At 39.5% G+C, this 18,819-nt stretch overlaps 1 protein-coding gene across 2 annotated transcripts in view; it reads left to right on the top strand.

The window, feature by feature from the left end:
• The window catches only part of ANK3 (ankyrin 3), a 455,299-nt gene that overhangs the window by 231,912 nt on the left and 204,568 nt on the right, over nucleotides 1–18,819 (top strand). For both annotated transcript variants that reach the window (XM_084635421.1, XM_084635422.1), the window contains exons 2-4: nucleotides 17,454–17,555; nucleotides 18,006–18,104; nucleotides 18,518–18,616. In XM_084635421.1, the coding sequence (XP_084491547.1) occupies nucleotides 17,454–17,555; nucleotides 18,006–18,104; nucleotides 18,518–18,616 (300 nt within the window). The remainder of the gene's footprint in view (nucleotides 1–17,453; nucleotides 17,556–18,005; nucleotides 18,105–18,517; nucleotides 18,617–18,819) is intronic.

The following is an 18,819-nucleotide window of genomic DNA, read 5'->3' as shown; positions in this document are numbered from 1 at the left end:
ATTTATAACTCAGCAATCACCAGCATATTAGCAAAAATGTCACACACTGAAAAAAATATTGCATTGAGCTCTTTTAAATGTGTACTTTACTCCTGATCAATATCAGAGCAACCTGCCCTATGAAAAATCATCTTCATAGAAATTATGGCAATTTTTTGGTTTTCTGTTTGTTCCTTTTATTGATGAAAAGTATACTCAACTTTCAATGCAAACAATAAATACAAAGTAGATTAATAAGAACTTTGTTTTGTTAAAGCAGTTTCTTAAAGGAAGAGACCTGGTTAGATTAAGATATTTTATCTGTTTATTGTGCAATAGTAAACTATATTTTTAATGTCAGGCATGTAATAAGGTTGAAAGTTTTGTTTACAGTCCTGTCTTTTTAAAGACACTACTATAAATCTTTAGAATAAGGAATTTATCTTTTGAAGAAATAACGTCAAAACCTTGTTCATCCATTTTAATACTGTATGGTGTAATATTGTTTTTAGGTACTAGTAAACCTCTTCATTCTGGAATGAAACTGCTGCCTGTTAATTGCTCAGCTCCCTTTGTTTCCAGTGTGGCTATTTTTATGTTATAATATGAGAAACTCATTTAATTTACTTGGAATAACAGCAATCAGATTCCCAGAATTTATTTAAATGATCTTAAGTTTTGAAGGAAAGTTAAGAGTTCCCAAGAAAACAGATGCACTGACAAGTCAAGAAATGCTTAATAACTAATTTTCCAGCATTTGTTGTATAAAGTAAAAAAAAAAAAAATCCATGCTTATTTAGCTCAAGTATAGAAACAGAATATACAGCTTTTAAGGGTCCTTTGTGAAGGAAACTTACTTCTGTGAGCAAATTCATAATCTTAACTGCTTTTTAAAAACTGTTTCTAATTGCCCTCCTACTTGTGGACACTCTTGCTTTACATTTTCTTGTGTTAAGGAGAACCCTAATATAATACAAATTTTAAAAGTGAAAAAAAAGTGTACTAAACTCTAATATTTCACTTCTGCTGCATTAATATTATTTATGTTTAAGAACTCCAACGCAGGGTTTAAATGTTAGCAACATACTTCTGTGTGAATTACTGATGAAAATGTCTGGCATATTTCCTAATAGTTCTCACATTACTACAAACATGTGTGTGATATACACAGTAATGCAGAATGCAATTACCAAAATATGCATAAGATTTCAAAAGCAAAAAAAAGCATATGAAATGTTATTTTGAGGTTTGATAATTACAAAGAGCGCATGTTAGACCATCTTGTTTCTTTTTTCATAGTACAATGAATCATTGCAAGCACCATATCTAAGCATGGATACTTTGGAAGTTAGTTCAGTCCTGCTACATTTTGTGCAATGTGTGTAGGTGCCTAGGCTGAGGTTAAAATCACTATGCCCTAGAGCACTGGCTTTGGAAGTGTGCTGACCCACTGCATATTCTGCATGATCATTGTCACAACAGAATGGCATTTACTGTTGTTAGCCAATGCTTTGTTAGCAGCTGAGTAGAAACTAGTCTTTCTGTTGGTATATGATATGATGGTTTAAGCAGAAGATCTAGTTAACTGAGATGGACTGAACTATGGAAAAGATCTGTGCAGAAAGGGTATAGTAATTTTTTTTCTTAATTCTGCTTCTAGAAATGCTATTCATTATAGGTTCTGATTCTCATTCCCTACATATCTGAATCTCCCACAGGCTGCAATGGATGTTTTGGTTGTACTGGGAAAATAGGATCTAGTAGTCCATAGCTTGTAGATTTGCTATTTCAGAAGTGATGTTTTTGATTATTGTTACTTTACTGCTGACTTGTCCTATACACATCATCAAATGCTAAGGGGAGCTACTACTACTAAAATATGGATGATAGGTAACATTGTCAGCTATTCAGAGCTCACTACTGGAAATGTAGAATAACCTGATCTTCAGTCAAACCATTAAACAAAAAATTAGTTTTCCACTTTGTTGTATTGTGCTAAAACATAAGTAAAGAAGTTGAACTATTTAGTCTAATTTGATGACATTGATCATTAAAAGTAATTTTTATTCTCTTAAAAACCAATGATGTTGAAATATTTGCTTGGTATATTTCATTCTAGGATTCAGAAATGCAGTCTAGTATTTTCCAGATAAGAATGAAACAGATCAAATCAGTTTGAAACTCCAGATAACAAACCTGATTAAGGTTGCAAACAGTTACGGAAACAAAATTGAGACTGAGATTTTCAAAAGATCCTCCAAAGGGACACCCTTAGGGTCTTGTAAAAACCCCATTCTAAATTGTTGTGGTCATATAGCAACCTTTGAAAGCCAGGAGAATTTTAGTTTAGTTCTATACTGAAAAGTGACTATGTGAAAATTCACCTTCTTGCTCAACATATCTGTTCTTTACATTCAGTGATGTTCACTTCAGTGGCAAAAATTAGCTTGTATTGTTTTCCTTCTTTTTCTACTCCTGTGGGAATTCTGCACCACTTCGCAATGCAGAATTTGCCTAGAATTAATGTTTCACACAGAGTTTCATCCCCTCCCCTTGCCCCCACTCCCGAATTCATGCTACAGAGCTGCTGGCCGCCACAGGAGGCCACTGGACCCAGTAGTGCTTCCCATGCCTGCTGAGCAGATCAGATCCACAGTTTCCATAGTCTTGGCATCTTTCTCTAGTCCTGAGGAGTGAATAAGCTCCATGGCTTCCCCAGCATCAGTCTCTCTCATATAAACTGTGAAGGTTACTCAGGCTAGAGGCTCCCTTTGCTGAGGTATGCAGGAGTCCGAGGTCAGGTGGAGATCCCTGCCCATGGCAGGGTTTGTAAATTCCACCTGAGGTCCCCATGGAGTATATAAATTCTGTAAGATTCCTATGCTGTATGAGCAAAGTTTTTAAAAAATGTAGTCAGTAACTTTAAAATTAAATCCTCAGTGACATCAGTCTTATTTGTGGACATAATTGGATAATAATAATAAAGTAACTCCTCACTTGACATTGTAGTTATGTTCCTGAAAAATGCAACATTAAGTGAAATGATGTTAAACAAATCCAATTTTCCCATAAGATTTAATGTAAATGCGGGGGGTTAGGTTCCAAGGAAATTTTTTTGGGGCAGACAAAAGGCATTATGTGCTGTACAGTACAGTACAGTACTGTGGTTGGGAAGGGCCCCTGGCTTACCCCACACAGGCACAGCCCACTGCAGGCAAGAACACTAGGAAGCACCTTAGCAGCAGCAGTGGCAGCTTACCCGGAGAAGAAGAGGCGCCAACTTTGCTGGGGGATGCTCCAGGCCCGCCTCTTCCCGTCCCCACTCCATGCCCACCTCTTCCCACTCCCACTCCACCTCCTCTCTGGAGCACATCACATCCCCGCTCCTTCCCCGCCCCCAGAAGGTCCTAAGCGCTGCCAAACAGCTGTTTGGCAGGCTTAGGACTTTCTGGGAGGGAGGGGAAGAGTGGAGATGCGGCACTTCTTCACTCCTGCCCATCCCTCCCAGAAAGTCCTAAGTCCCAGAAAGTCGCTGTTTGGCGGCGCTTAGGACTTTCTGGGAGGGAGGCGGATGAGTGGAGACGCAATGCTTCCCTGCTCCCCCCGCTCCCTCCCAGAAAGTCCTAAACGCTGCCAAACAGCTGTTTGGTGGTGGGGGAAGTGCTGGGAGGGAGGGGGAAGAGGCAGAGAAGAGGAACTTGTGCAATACTCCCTCGTAAAATTGCTGCTCTTCCACAAAATCTTACATGCAGCATACAGAGCAGGCAGCCAAACGACGTTATAAGGGAGCATTGCACAACTTTAAATGAGCATGTTCCCTAATTGAGCAGTGACGTAACTTTGAAACAATGTTAAGTTGGAGGATGTTAAGTTAGGAGTTAGTGTAGTGTCTTTCTCCAATATAGCACTTTTCATCAGCCTTATTTGTTATTTTTTGGCCTAAGCTGTTTGTGAGACAGAGTCCAGAAGATTTCAAGAAACTCCTACAAAAAACAAACAACAACAAAAAACAGAAAAACCTAAGTGCCTCTATTTCTTTTTCAGACTCCTATCTCATTAATGCTTTGTCCAATTACTTTCCAATGATCTTAAGCAATTCTGTTCTGATAGAAGACCACACACAAGTACTTTCAGGCAGAATTATTTTTATTGATAAAGTTAGAGTTTGGTGAATGGAGTCAAAATCAGGCATCTAATGGAAAGTTAGAAACAGCTTTAACACTTTTCAGAGGGGTAGCCGTGTTAGTCTGTATCAGTAAAAACAACGAGAAGTCCTTGTGGCACCTTAGAGACTAACAAATTTATTTGGGCATAAGCTTTTGTGGGTGATAACCCACTTCATCAGATGCACGGAGTGGAAAATACAGTAAGCAGGTATAAATATACAGAATATGAAAAGATGGGAATTACCTTACCAAGTGGCAGGTCAGTGCTAACGAGGTCAATTCAATTAGGGTGAATGTGGCCCATTCCCAACAGTTGACAAGAAGGGGTGAATATCAACGGAGGGAAATTTATTTTTTGTAGTGACCCAGCCAATCCTAGTCTTTATTCAGGCCTAATTTGATGGTGTCAAATTTGCAAATTAATTCCAGTTCTGCAGTTTCTCACTGAAGTCTGTTTTTGAAGGTTTTTTTGTTGAAGAATGGTGACTTTTAAGTCTGTTATTGAGTGTCCAGAGAGCTGAAGTGCTTTCCTACTGGTTTTTGAATGTTACAGTTCTTGATGTCTGATTTGTGTCCATTTATTCTGTTGCGTAGAGACTGTCCGGTTTGGCCAATGTCCATGGCAGAGGGGCATTGCTTGCACATGATGGCATATATCACACTGGTAGATGTGCAGGTGAATGAGCCTGTGATGGTGTGGCTGATGTGGTTAGGTCCTATGATAGTGTCCCTTGAATAGATATGCAGACAGAGTTGGCAACGGGGTTTGTTGCAGGGGTTGGTTCCTGGCTTAGTGTTTCTGTTGTGTGGTGTGTAGCTGCTGGTGAGTATTTGTTTCAGGTTGGGGGGCTGTCTGTAAGCGAGGACTGGCCTGTCTCCGAAGATCTGTGAGAGTGAGGGATTGTCCTTCAGGATTGTAGATCCTTGATGATGCGCTGGAGAGGTTTCAGTTGGGGGCTGTGGGTGATGGCTAGTCAAAAACAGACTTCACCGAGAAACTGCAGAACTGGAATTAATTTGTTAGTCTCTAAGGTGCCTCAAGGACTCCTCATTGTTTTTAGCTTTAACACTAGAGTTGCTACCATGGCTTCGTGATCTCCTGTATTGTAAACTCTCATATATTTTGCTTACTGCAATATGTTTAGGGAATTCATATGTATGTTATGCTTGCATTTACATTCAGTTCACTATACTTATTACCAACACCTTCCACTTAATCCAGACTGACCTGGAACAAGTTTATGTATTTGTTTGAAAGTGCTGATTCTGAGTGAATAAACTGTGTCTGTTTAAAACATACTATGGAATCTTGCAAATATTTTTTATATATCATCTCCCATTCAGTTGGAATGCTTGTACGTAGTGTTATGTGTTAGGTGGGAAAAAAAACCATCCATGGGTTTTGCCGGCATAAACTTTGAGATTTTTTCCCCCAAGAAAATAGACTCTAATTTTTGTTTCTGAAATGAGATACATACACTAGGGTTCACTGGCAGGGAGATGGAGTAGATGATCAAATCCATGTCTAGATTCTGTGATCTGTAGAATGTGACTTTGACGCTGAAATGATGGAATATAACTTGAAGTTTGATCTTGGGCTGCACTGAAATTATCTCTACATTGTATTATTACAGCTCATCAGGTAGTCCATTTCTGAGAGAAAGACTGCAGGGAATATATCAATACCATCCCCTGGTGTTTAACACATTAGAGAGCGTTGTTATCTTGAGGTGAATATAAACCTCAGAAGAAACACTTCTAAGCAGACCCTGTTTACCTCTATCTCTTTGTGACTGCTGTAACAGTAATGAAGGCAAGTGATTTATTTTATACTGAGGAGTGAATGATGGAAATATTTTAGCTGTACATAAAAATCACGACAGAGTCAAGACTGCTGTATCAAGAGAATACCCTTCCTGGAGTTTAGAATGAACTTCAGAAATGCCATGTTGTCAACATAGGAATATGAAGCTCATGTCTGTTGTCTTCCTTCTGTATCAGATAATTTTAATTGATGATACTTTCTATTTTCCTTGAATCAATACATAATCAAGTGCTCAATTCTGCTACACTTACATTTAATAATAATATCTTATTCCTTGAGTAATACAACTGATGTCAATGACATTGTGCAATGTGAATTTGCCCTGAATTATCTCACTACTGAACCTTGTCTCTTCACACAAAGATCTCTGATAGGATGGTTATGGAAGTTTGCACTACAAATCATCTCTGTAGTACTGTGATTTCTCCTTCCACAAAAGTAACTTTTCTCATTCAGTGTTAATGTACATACAGGAAGTTGTATACTGAATGATGATCAGAAAGGTATCAGCTTTGTAGAGTTCTGAAATTAGGAATTATTTTAGCTGTTCCTAGCTCAATACACAACACAATGTTCACAGCAGCAGACATTTTCCCATAACTAACACAACAAACTATTCTCTGCTTCAGTGCTATCTGCATGCAAGCAAATGCAGAGTTATTTGATAGATCCAGCTGAACTCAGTGGGTGGGATCAGGTGCCAACCACTGTGAACATTCTTTGTTGTGTTGTCAGGTGCACATTTATATGGTTTTGTCATCACTCTGGTTAAATCACTAATTATTTGATGTTAGTTTCCTTAGTATCCATCATGACATGTAAATAACACAGGATAATAGCTTAGAGCAGTGGTTTTCAAACTTTTTTTCTGGCGACCCGGTTAAAGAAAATTGTTGATGTCCACGACCCAGCAGAGCTGGGGATGAGGGCTTTGGGGTGTGGAAGAGCTCAGGGCTGGGGCAGAGGGTTGGGGTGAGGGGGTAAGGGCTGGAAGCGGCCAATGGAAGTGCGGAGCTAGTGCTCGGGGTGGGGGCAGTGTGCAGAGCCCCATTCCCCCCACCCACCCGCCTAGGAGCGAGACCTGCTGCTGGCTGCTTCTGGGGCGCAGCGCGGTATCAGAACAGGTAGGGACTAGCCTGCCTTAGCTGGGCAGCACTGCCAATGGGACATTTAATGGAGCCACCGCAACACAGTGCCCCAAAGGTAGAAATGGACATTAGATGACAAATTCCCATTGATAGGCAGTGACTTTCAATGGGAGTTAAGTGTCTGACTGCCATTTATACCTTTGACAACCTTCCCTTAGGACACAGAACTGACAGGCCAGCAACAGTTTTTAATTTCTCACCTGTGTTTAAATTTTTGAGAGAACGTGTCATTCAAACTTTTTATTAGACAAAGGGTCAGAATACTCATAACTCATGTGACTCACTAGATTTGCATTCTGTTTTAAAAGGGCAGCTTTCTAAAATCTCAACAACAGTTGAACCTGAAAAGAATGCACTGTAGCCAGGCAAGAGTTTGCAGTGTTAGGTAAAACAGCAAAACAATGATTTCCAACCTGCTGAAGATGATAAAAGGAGCATTAAGTAGCCTTTGTAACAAGTTTTGAAATTTTCTTGTATTTACCAGCTATGGCATTTTAGAGTCCTTTATAGCCGTCTAACTGGAAAGTACAGAATTTTCAGTGATCTCTGTGAGTACACACTATCAGTATTATGCTGAGGATGTCAAAAATGGACCAAACAGGTAATGGTTTGCCAGTGCAACTGATGTTGACAATGAGATATCCCAAGTCAGCACTTTAGACACTTATTTGTCAGTGTGGTCTAGGAAGAAAGGGGATTTCTGTATGCACTTGGAGGATTAATTTTTGTCAAATTATCATTTTGACAGGATTTTTGGAATTGAGAAGCTGAATCTGAAAGGCTGCAGGAATGTTTCTTTCAAAATTCTCCTCAGTTTGCTTAGTTGTAAATTAATGTTACGAGATGTTTTAGTCTTTGAGCTTATAGATTCAGGTAGCACTGACACAGAGGTATGTAAATGTATGATAATTTATTTATCATCGAAGACAGAAGAGGTCTGCAAGCCAGATGTCGGGGGTGCAATTAAGGATAGATCCAGATGCAATGGCAGAAGAAATGTATAGTTAAGCTGCAACCAGGAGGGAGAGTCTCCCGGAGTCCCAAAGCAATTTATTTATTTATTTGTGAGCAATGGATCACAGTTTATATAAAATAAAAAAGTTCTGGCAGCCTATAGGGACATGTTCATGAGAGCGTAATATTGTGGCCCCTTTATCATATGAGCGATAGAGACATGACCAGTGCAGAAAGACCATGATTGAGTTGTTTAACAGGGAAAAGTCTTAGGCGATTTTTTTTTGGCTCTTGGCAAAACATTTCCCCATTATGTAATCATATTCAAAACATCTGTCTTTTCCTACTTGAGCAGGCATATATTAGGAATGAAAATCTTTTTGTTTTGTTTTTGTTTTTTTTGGTTACATTTATGGTTTGGATCACAGAAGGAGCTCTCTGAAGGATAGTTAGCAGAAGGACACAAGATAGCAGTTGGCCTCAGGCTAGCCTGTTTTTATCAGAAAAGCCACAGAATTCTTATGGATGGTTTATTTTCTGTTGTCCAAGCATGGCTGTTAACTGGCCTGCATAATTCAATGATTGCAAATTATTGGAAGAAAGCTTCCTGCACCCCGATCAAAGCTGTGTAACATGCTTACTGGAAGGAAATTCATGAGTTAACATGGGGACAAAACATGAGCATAGATAATTTCCAGTTAAGTTAATGGATCTGTAGACCTTCAGCTCTTCTAAGGCTTTGGCCTATTGTTAAGAAAAGTGCCTTTTGCTGCAATAGGATTACCTTCACCATCAAAACATGCACAACTGCTGTAATTTGTTCTCACAGATTTCCTCATGCTGCTGCAAGACTGGCTTAGTTAGAAGAGATTTGAAATGAAAACAACATACATTCATCCACTGAAATTAGGTCATTCTCTGTCTTCTTCCCCAACTCCCAACAAATGTTAGACATGGTCAGCAACTTTCTCTTGGTGACTCAAGCCAGAATGCATCCTACTCCAGCCCTGCTCATAGTTTCTCTTCCCAACAGCTACTGTTAACGATGGAGTGAAAAACAAAACCCTGCTCTCAAAATGATAAATACCATATTTTTAATAACAAATACTGTAAATAGAGTAAAAAGCAAACAAAGCCGAGCATACTAAAAGTACCAATAATACAACAGGGAGCCTTAGCACAGTGAACATATTGGCTTTGCACTTTCAGTCCTTTGACAATAATAATGATTACTCAGTTTTCTGGTAGGATCCTTGCCACCTCCAGAACTAGAAGCTGGGTTGACAAATGACCCAATATTTACTAGCAATCACTTTCAGACAGATTTTGATACCTCTTAGAGTTTAAGACCAGATGGGACCACTAGATCATTTAATCTGACCTCCTGTATATCGCAGGTTACTAAATTTCATTCAGTTATCCCTGTATAGAGCTCAATAACTTGGGCTTGACTAAAGCATAACTTGCATTTGGCTAATGTTTCCTCACTTTGAGTAGTATCTTACTTCAGTGCGATGACTTGAGGAGGCTGCCAACCTTTATTTGATATTGCAGTTTTACCTTGTAAGATCAGGATCTAAGATACTATGAAAGGGAGTAAGGGTGTCAGAATCTGTTCTTTTAATACATTTTTTAACTCAGGAAATCCCCTCCCCAAACAAACAAACAAACAAACACAATTGGAAATGTAGAATCTGAAAAGGCAAATTTGCATTATCATACTTTGAAATCATTACCTTTTTTTAGTATTTAAATGTGTCAAACAGAGCCATTTAGTTTTGGTAGTTCAATGGCATATTACCAATGTGAGTATGGCAGATATATCTTTTGTGTACAGTATGCTGATGTATTGTTTTGTCCAATTTATGGACAAAAAATGCAATTGACAATTTTATGCTTTATAATATAGAACAGTCACAGTCAGTTTGGATTTGTGCCAGTTTTAATGCTATCTTTGCATTAAGATTGCTTGTAGAAAATTATAGAGAAAAAAGGATTTTGAGAAGGCTTATGACCATGTTCCGAGAGAAATCATCTGGTGGTGTGTGAGAATACCCGAAGACTATATTATACTCAGCCAGGACATCTAGGAAGGTGCTGATACCGCAGTCAGAGGGCCCTGTGGAGAAAGGAACAGTTTCTAGTAAAAGTCTGAGTGCATCAAAGCTTGTCACTCAGCCCTCTTTGATCATATTGGTGCTCAATGCACTTACAGAAAACATTAGTTTGAAATCCAGAAGTAGATCCTTTCCTCCCAAAGATGCATAATATTTTAATTCTGGAAGGGACAGATCTTAAGTATAAAGATCTTAAGTATAAAGTGACTAGTAATGGAAAGTCTGTTCAAATGATAATCTATATCTATAAGATTTATGAGTATGTTATGAGTAATGTTATTTATGTGTGAACAACTACTAACTCTATGGGTATGTCCACTCTGCAATTAGACACCCACGGCTGGCCCCTGACAGCTCGGGCTAAGGGGCTGTTTAACTGCCAGCCTGAGACGAAATGTCTACACCACAATTAAACAACCCAGCACCCCATGCTCCGCAAGCCTGAGTCGGCTGGCACGGGCCAGCCATGGCTTTTTAATTGCAGTGTAAACATATCCTATGTATGGCAAGACCATTTCCGGGATGCTGGTAGCAAAATCCCAGTGCAGATGCAGAGAGGCAATAGTTTGTATAAGAGGGGAACACAACAATATGTATTTTAAGCCTTATGGGAGATAAAATAAGGGTTCTGTGCAATAGCAGAGTGATTGCATTCCCAGTGGCCAGCTACACAAGCATCTAGAATGCAGTATGCTTTGATATGTGTCTTAAACCTAGTATTCTCTTGACATTTGATAAGACACTGGAAAATCAAAAGTCAATTTTCTTCCTTATTTTCGTACTGGAAATACAAGATAAAACTGAAAATGGCTATAAATAGATTTCTAGACTGTAGATTACCTTGTAGCAATGTTGAGGTATGAATAATTAAGGTTTGTAAAGATCTATTAATGATCTTTCAATGAAAGATGCTATGAGGCTGACTTCTGCATGGAGCTACCCCTTCAAATTATTTAGAAACCTTAGCTCCAGCAAAATGTGGGAGTATGTACATTAAGCACATTGACCTGGTGAAAGAACATTGCATCTGTGTTCTGGGATGTGCACTGGCTACAAGGTGATTTCCACGTGAAGTTTGTTGTGGATTCCGATCTATAAAACTTTAAATAGTTTGAGTCCCAGCTACCTGAGACTGTGACTCTACCCAGGTGATACTGTGCTGAACACCCAAGTTGTTCAAACAAAAAGCTCTCTCTCTCCTCCCATTTCAACAGAATAGGGCTGATGACAGGACATTCTTCATGAGGTGTCCTTGGCATCACTTCCCTACATCTGCAATACATGTGCACTGGAGCTGGTTGAAAATCAGAATTTCCAACCCATGGGAAGTTTCGATATTTCATAAATTTCTGAATTGAGTTAAAAATTTAAAATATCAGTATTTCCTACAGAACAGAAAGTTTGGAAAAATGTATATTAAGAAATATTCAAACATTTAATTTCAACTTTTTCAAACAAATTTAAACATTTAATTTTGGGTTGGCTTGACATGAATCTGTATCCCCCTGTATGGCTTTGATATCTCATGGGGGCTGTAGTTCAGATGCCTCATGGACCCATACTCCTATATGGTCTGGGTTCCCATTAGAACTACATCACCCATGACTCACTAGGTGGTTCAACCAGAGATGAGATCACAGTGCACCATGGGAGATGTAGTCCAGCCATGAAATGTTGAAATTCAGTTCAACAAAACAATATTTCAATTTGATTTGACTCAACCCAGGATGAAATATTTAATTTGTAATTTCCCAATGGAAAATTAAAAAAAATTCTGCACATTTAAATTTTTTCTGCGAGAGATTTAGATTTTGTGGGAGATTAATTGTCTGCTGAAAAAACATTTTTATGGAAAATTCCTGACTGGCAGTGTAACACACACACACATATCTTGGTCAACTGTTAGTGACCTTAATGATGTGCTGCTGCAAGATTCACTTGTTTTCCCTGGAGAGAAGAAGGGGCTGGAATGGAGTCTGCTTCCAGGTTGAGAAAATTGCTAGGAGGTCCATCTTTTTGTGGCTGATTTAACATGTTTTGCATAAAGTATTTTTTGCCTGTTCTGTGCAGAGAATCTTATCGGTGCAACTGAAATAATAGTGAAGTACGATGGCTTAAAGTAATTCTAAAATTGTTTGCAGAATGCCTCCACCCACAGAGGGGGACAACAATCAGATGTACAAGAGCCGGAGGCATAGTGGAAATAAAAACTAGCTTGTGGCAATATGCTGGATGGGGGAACTGTGTCATATGGGAGAGAATTAGAAGTACTATGGGAAAACCTAGGCTAAGAAGGGATTTTACCTTAGATTTTTCATTATCTAAACAAGCCCACATACCTGAAGTTGGTTTGCTGCCTATGACTGTGGAATGCAGAGACATGGTGTGTGTTTCCTGAGATTGGCACCTGTGGGCTGGACCACATTGTTAGGAGCTCTTCATTACTCTATCTTCAATTTAATTTGTTTTGTTGCAGTTCTTCAATCCTGGATTTTTGGAAAGGGACTCAGTAATTTTTATGTAGGCCTTTACTTTGATTATGCTGAGTGTTTGCAAATGTTGGATATACTCAATGGTATACTGTTTGCCTGGTTAAAGAGAAAAGGCCTGTGGGCCTTTGGGGGTAGCAGGGGAGAGAAGTTAGTTGGGTCACTTCGTAAGGTAAAAAAGGGCTTAGTACAATTTTCTGCCTCTCTGTGAGGCAGAAGTAATACCTAAATCCAAGTGGCTGGAAGCTGGGAGGATATTGTTAAAAGACAGCTCACCTAGAGAGCTGGGAATGGACTACGATTTTCAAACAGGTTGGGTCCCTTTCGTTTTTCTATTTTACTTTATTGGTGGCTTCTATTTATAAGTGAGGTTGAAATATATGGAGAAAAAGCCAGAAGTCCTATTGAACTTGCTACATGACTGTACAATCCCAAATAAACAGCCAGTGTCCTGAACTTGAAAATATTGCAGCAAGTCTTTGCTCAAGTACACTGTGCCCCAAAAGGGGTAACTCATAACACAGCCTTAGGACTTGGGAGCATTAGCCAAGGACACAAGGAAACACTTTTGCTGTTCTCATTGCATGCAGTCACGTTATTTCCTAGCTACCAAAATATGGCATGTAATTCTGCATGCTAGCTTACATCAGCTTCAGGTAACTGGAAGCCATTAAAAAGGAAAACTGGAAGTGGCAACTCACATACCCCATTACAAAGCGCTCATGTTACCTCCTGAGTAGACAGAAGAATATGTGTCATCATTTCTTGCTTATGTAGAAGAAAATGTATATGGGTCCATCTTGATTTAATATCAACCTCACAGGACAAAATGGTGTTTAACTAATGAAGTTAGTTGGAAATGTCTTTTTCTTACACCCAATCTTGGGACAAGCAGCTCTATAGCAAAATCTGAAAAGCAGTTTTTGAGTGGGGAGTTGCTGGGGTGGGCATTACATTTCTGCTATATGTTCCAGTAAGCAGTTTGTTTGTATGCATCTCAATAATACCTAGACTAACTTTGTCCAAACAGGATGCCTTTTTGTAGATCATCGTGCTATGGGTTCAGCATAAAGGTTTACTTCCCTGACAGTTGAGGGTTTCAGTATTTTCAGGAGAGGCCTTTGAAAAGACATATGTCACCCTATCTACATTATACTGTTGGGTCAAATGTTAACATATATACCTTCTTTCCCCTTCCCCTTCCCCTCTCCTTCCCTCTTCTATTGCCCGAACATTTAAAATGAGTGGGGAAGGGGTGAAATGAAACTTTAAAAAAAAATAAAATGCAACGTTTCTCATCTGGCTGGAATTAATCCAGTTGGCTGGACCTGATTTTGCACACCATGCTTTCCTGAAGGCTCCCCTCCCCCAAGAAGCAGCTGTAAACAGCTGATGGTAATTATCATCCACCTGCTGACAATGCCAAATAGATACCCCATTAAACTGTGACAAAAAGGGCTCCCAGACTGCTAAGTACATCCTCATACCTTTGGTCACCCTGGTAGAATGCTGATCTGTAATAATCTGCATTGCACAGCTCAAATGCTCTACTAAATGAAATTGCTTTACTGCTACTTTATTTGTGGCTATTTTCAAAAGAGTGTAGTTCGGTGTATGAGACTGTATAAATTGTAAACGGAACTCAGTTTTGATAGATCCTAATTAAACACTGAAATCTTCAGCTGCTTTATTAGGATTGCTTAAGATAACTTAGTATGTAATGTTCAACATGCCATGCTTGGAAAAAACAAAGTAAACTAGTGCCCAGTAGGTTCCACTTTTAACATACCGTCACAAAATGCAGTACCAAATGCAAATAACTCAAAAGCCACTGAAGAACAGACCATGGCTAATGTTTTGTCATAGAAAAGCTGACCTTGACATGAATTCTTTTGGAACAGAAATCATATCAATACAAGTACTAATACAAGTATAAACTAGTACAAGTACAAGAAAAGAAAGTAGACTTCACAGTGTATATTATTGTGCTGCTGTTATGCCTTAGATTGCCTACTTCTGAACATCAGTGCTATTGTAAACAGAGGGGCTTAAAAGGCAGTGTTTAGATATGAGGTGAGGCTGAGTTTGCACTGATGTTCAGATTTGGTTTCAAAGGCGTCAGATCTTGCAAGATTGTTCCATGATGACAGAAATCTCACACGATCATCCATTCTCTCAAGATTTTGTCAGTGGCCAAACCCCTGTTTTCAAAACCAGAATGATGAGTTCACTTCTGGAGATTGAAATTCCACACAAATGCACACCTGAAATGCAAATGGATTTGCATTAGAGATTCTAGTTTTGGCTCATGCTGCATATTCTAAAGATGTAAATGCAAGAGAAAGCTGCAGGTCAGTTAAATCAATAGGATTTTATTAACTTAAATACCTTTGGCTGTAATTTAGCCAATTTGGCTTGGCCAGTGGTGTGTGTTAGGGGTTTTGTGAATTCACCTCATCCCACTGTAAAATTCTTGCATTACTTTCAGGAAGTTTTCTACAAATACAGTAGATTTGCCTGTGTGCTTGCATTGGAATTGACAGTCGACTAGTTCATGTAATAGAAGATTTTAGATCTCCATATTGTGATAGATGATAGTGTTACATTGTTTTTGTGCCGTACTGGGAAGCCATTGCTCTGAAAAATACATCATGGTAGCAGGGCATATGTTTGAAAAAGTCTTAAGATTTTAATATTAATACTTGTATTATTCACTTCAGCATTTTCAATAAATTAACAATATTAATCGTTGCAAAAATGTGGCATACCTGTTACATTCCTAATGGATCTCTTAAGCTGTTTGACTTAAATCTTTATATTGTATATCTGTTTAGGAATGTTTAGGAAATACACTAACATTTCCACTTAGTTTGTAGACAAAAAGGGGGCCCAATTCTCATTTAGTCTAAGGCCCTCTACACCATTCTGGAAATGTAAAGAGCTTTACAACGAGTGCCAATGGCCATCTGAGAATATCCTGTGTGCAGGAGGTAGGGTTGCCAACCTTCCTGGTTTCACTGGGAGTCTCCCGGAATCAGGCTCTATCTCCCAGAGGTACTGCAGCCAAACAAGGAGATTTTGTGCATGAACAGTCCAGCAGCGTAGCAGGGCTAAGGCAGGCTTCCTACCTGCCCTGGCTCCGCGCTGCTCTCAGAAGCGGCCAACATGTCCCTATGGCCCCGGGAGGAGTAGCGGGTCTCTGCACACTGCCTCTACCCTGAGCACAGACTCCGCAGCTCCCATTGGCCAGGAACTGTGGCCAATGGGAGTTGCAGGTATGGTGCCTGTGGGCAGAGCCAGTGCACGGAGACCCCTTTGTCCCCACGCCTAGGAGCCTCTGCCAGAAGGATGTGCCAGTCACTTTCGGGAGCTGCCCGAGGTAAGCGCCCCCCTCCTGCACCCTAACCCCCTGCCTCAGCCCTAAGCCCGCACCCAAACTCCCTCTCAGAGCCCAACCCCTCACCCCCTCCTGCATCCAAACTCCCTCTCAGAGCCCACACCCTTTCCTGCACCCCAACCCCCTGTGCCCTGTGGATCCACCTCTCACACTCTGAATCCCTCGGCCCCAGCCCAGAGCCTGACCCCCCACGGCACCTTAATCCCCTACCCCAGCCCAGTGAAAGTGAGTGAGGGTGGGGGAGAGTGAGCCTTGGAGGGAGCGGAAGTGCAGGACCTCAGAGAAGGAGCAGGGCAGGGGCAGGCCTTGGGGAGGGGGTGGGGCGGGGAGGGTTGGGTAAGGCAATGGTATTTCAGTTTGTGCAGTTAGACAGTTGGCAACCGTAGCAGAAGGCCTCTCAAGCCAGGGTAGGGCTAGCATTAAGGTTCTCTGCATGAGCCTTTTCTTAGTCCCCAACACAGAGGGGATATCAGACCACATTGCACTACAAATGGAGAACAGGCACAGAAAGATGAAGCAATAGCACAAGGTCTCAGAGGAAGTCTATGGTAGAGTTGACCAGAAAATTCTGATCTCCCATTCCTCAACCAGAAGACCTCCTCTGTAGCTGTTTCATGCCACAGATAAAAACAGTGACTCTGCTATATTCAAACTTATCTCAACTGAAACATTAAACTAAGTAGGGAAGCTATATTAAAGCAATAGAGTAGGACAACTGTATTGCACCTATCAATTTTTGAAATGCTTTGTACATGTTAAAATAACCTTTACTAAAGATCCAGATGACTTTCTTGAAACATTGTCAAGTGTAATAAATAAAAGGTGACTTAAAGAAAAATTATGCAGACTATAATCAAAATATCAGATTTTAAGTACCTATACTCCCTGGAACCATAGTTTTGAATTCCAGTAGCCTCAATCCCTCTGAAGTAGATATATCGACTTCCAATGCTGTTTGGATGATGAGGGAAATCTTTCATGTGAGACTTTAATAATCATTTTGTAAAAGGAGGATGGTTGCCATGGTATGCTAACCCTGAGTCCCAATCCTTTTGTTGAGTGTGCTGGGCACCAGATGTCAACTTGGCTACTGTTCTTTTACCCCAGGCAGAACTGCCTCATTCTACCAGAATGCGCATGAAATGAACTCTTGCAGTCCTTAGGTAAAATTCCCACTGATATCAACAGATTTTCCCTAAGTAGGGACTGCAAGATTTGGCCCATGTTTGGTAAAGCAGTTTGGGCTACTTTAGTGCCATATGTAAATAATAAATATAAAATGTATTATTTTCATCTCATGAATAGGTTTGATGCTAAGTGAATGTATTTCTGTATCTTGTTCTAATGACAAACTCAATTTTTCCTTTTGCCCCCCCAGTCTGATACAAACGCAAGTTACCTACGAGCTGCTCGAGCTGGCAACCTAGAAAAGGCTCTTGACTACTTAAAAACTGGAGTGGACATCAACATTTGCAATCAGGTGGTAGAATATTTTAATTAAATTTTCCTTCATTCTGTAAACTCTACTCTTGCTTTGTCTAGGTATATATTATCACTTCTTATCAATAATAACTTTCAGTTAATGTTTTGATAACTGAATCTTATTGCATATTTGCATTTCCTATACAACAAAATCCTTTAAGAAACTATATTTCACTTTCACTGGGATAACATTAAGGTGTTCAATTTTATTATGCATTCTATTTGTATTACACTAGTGTTTGTGCTAATGTGTCCTATTTAATGCCGTTAAGCCTCTGTAGTCCAGCTGAACATTTATTGCTTCCTATAACCAAGTAGTTAAAATGCTCATTTGAAAATAGCTTCTTCAGAAGATAATCAGAATGGAATGTAATCCTTTGGTCTCATGATAGATTGTTTGCTGCACTAAACAACCTGTATCAGTCTTTCCCTTTCCATTTTTTATCAGAATGGGTTGAACGCACTCCATCTTGCTTCCAAAGAAGGTCATGTAGAAGTTGTTTCAGAACTGATAAAGCGAGGTGCCAATGTGGATGCAGCAACAAAGGTCAGTAGTTCCTATCTAGCTGTTCTACTGTTTGCCCAGATTCCATGTAAGCAAAGTGTCAACCAATTGATTGCAGGCATTATTATAGCAGTTTAAGGAATTAAATATTTTCTCCTGATGATGTGACTCTCAAGAATTTTTCAACACACATCTCGTAGGTTATAATAAACGTCGCAGGTTACTAGTGAGGATGTTAGGTCACAAAAATTATAGAACACTGTCTTACTTTGTTTTGTAGAGATATATTAAAATATATTTAACAATAGAAATATTGTATGAAGCGTGTATTAGTAGCTGAAAATATATTTCAGAATGGGCCGTGGGGTCGACATGCTTAATCACATTTTCAACTGTAAATTTCTATTAGTTTTACTTTTAAACACATTTCACATTTCATCCCTCTCTAATTTCAGAAAGGAAACACAGCACTGCACATAGCATCTCTGGCTGGACAGACAGCAGTTGTTAAAGTGTTGGTTACAAATAAGGCCAATGTCAATGCACAGTCTCAGGTAAAGTTACTGAACTTTACTAAGAATGTTACTGAACCAAAAAAAAAAAAAAAAGGTCATTATGTCGGTGTCTTTCTCCTTTTTTAAACTGTAACATTATTAGGGTGTGTAAGACAGCTTTGTTGGCATTAATGATGGCTCTGGAGAAGTGGGAGATTGATAGAGCAAGTAAAATTAGGAATGAGCAAAATCATTAAGGTAAA

This window comes from Lepidochelys olivacea (assembly GCF_965140295.1).
Source record: "Lepidochelys olivacea isolate rLepOli2 genome assembly, chromosome: 7".
Classification (NCBI taxonomy): domain Eukaryota; kingdom Metazoa; phylum Chordata; order Testudines; family Cheloniidae; genus Lepidochelys; species Lepidochelys olivacea.
This window is presented reverse-complemented; position numbering and strand designations above follow the sequence as displayed.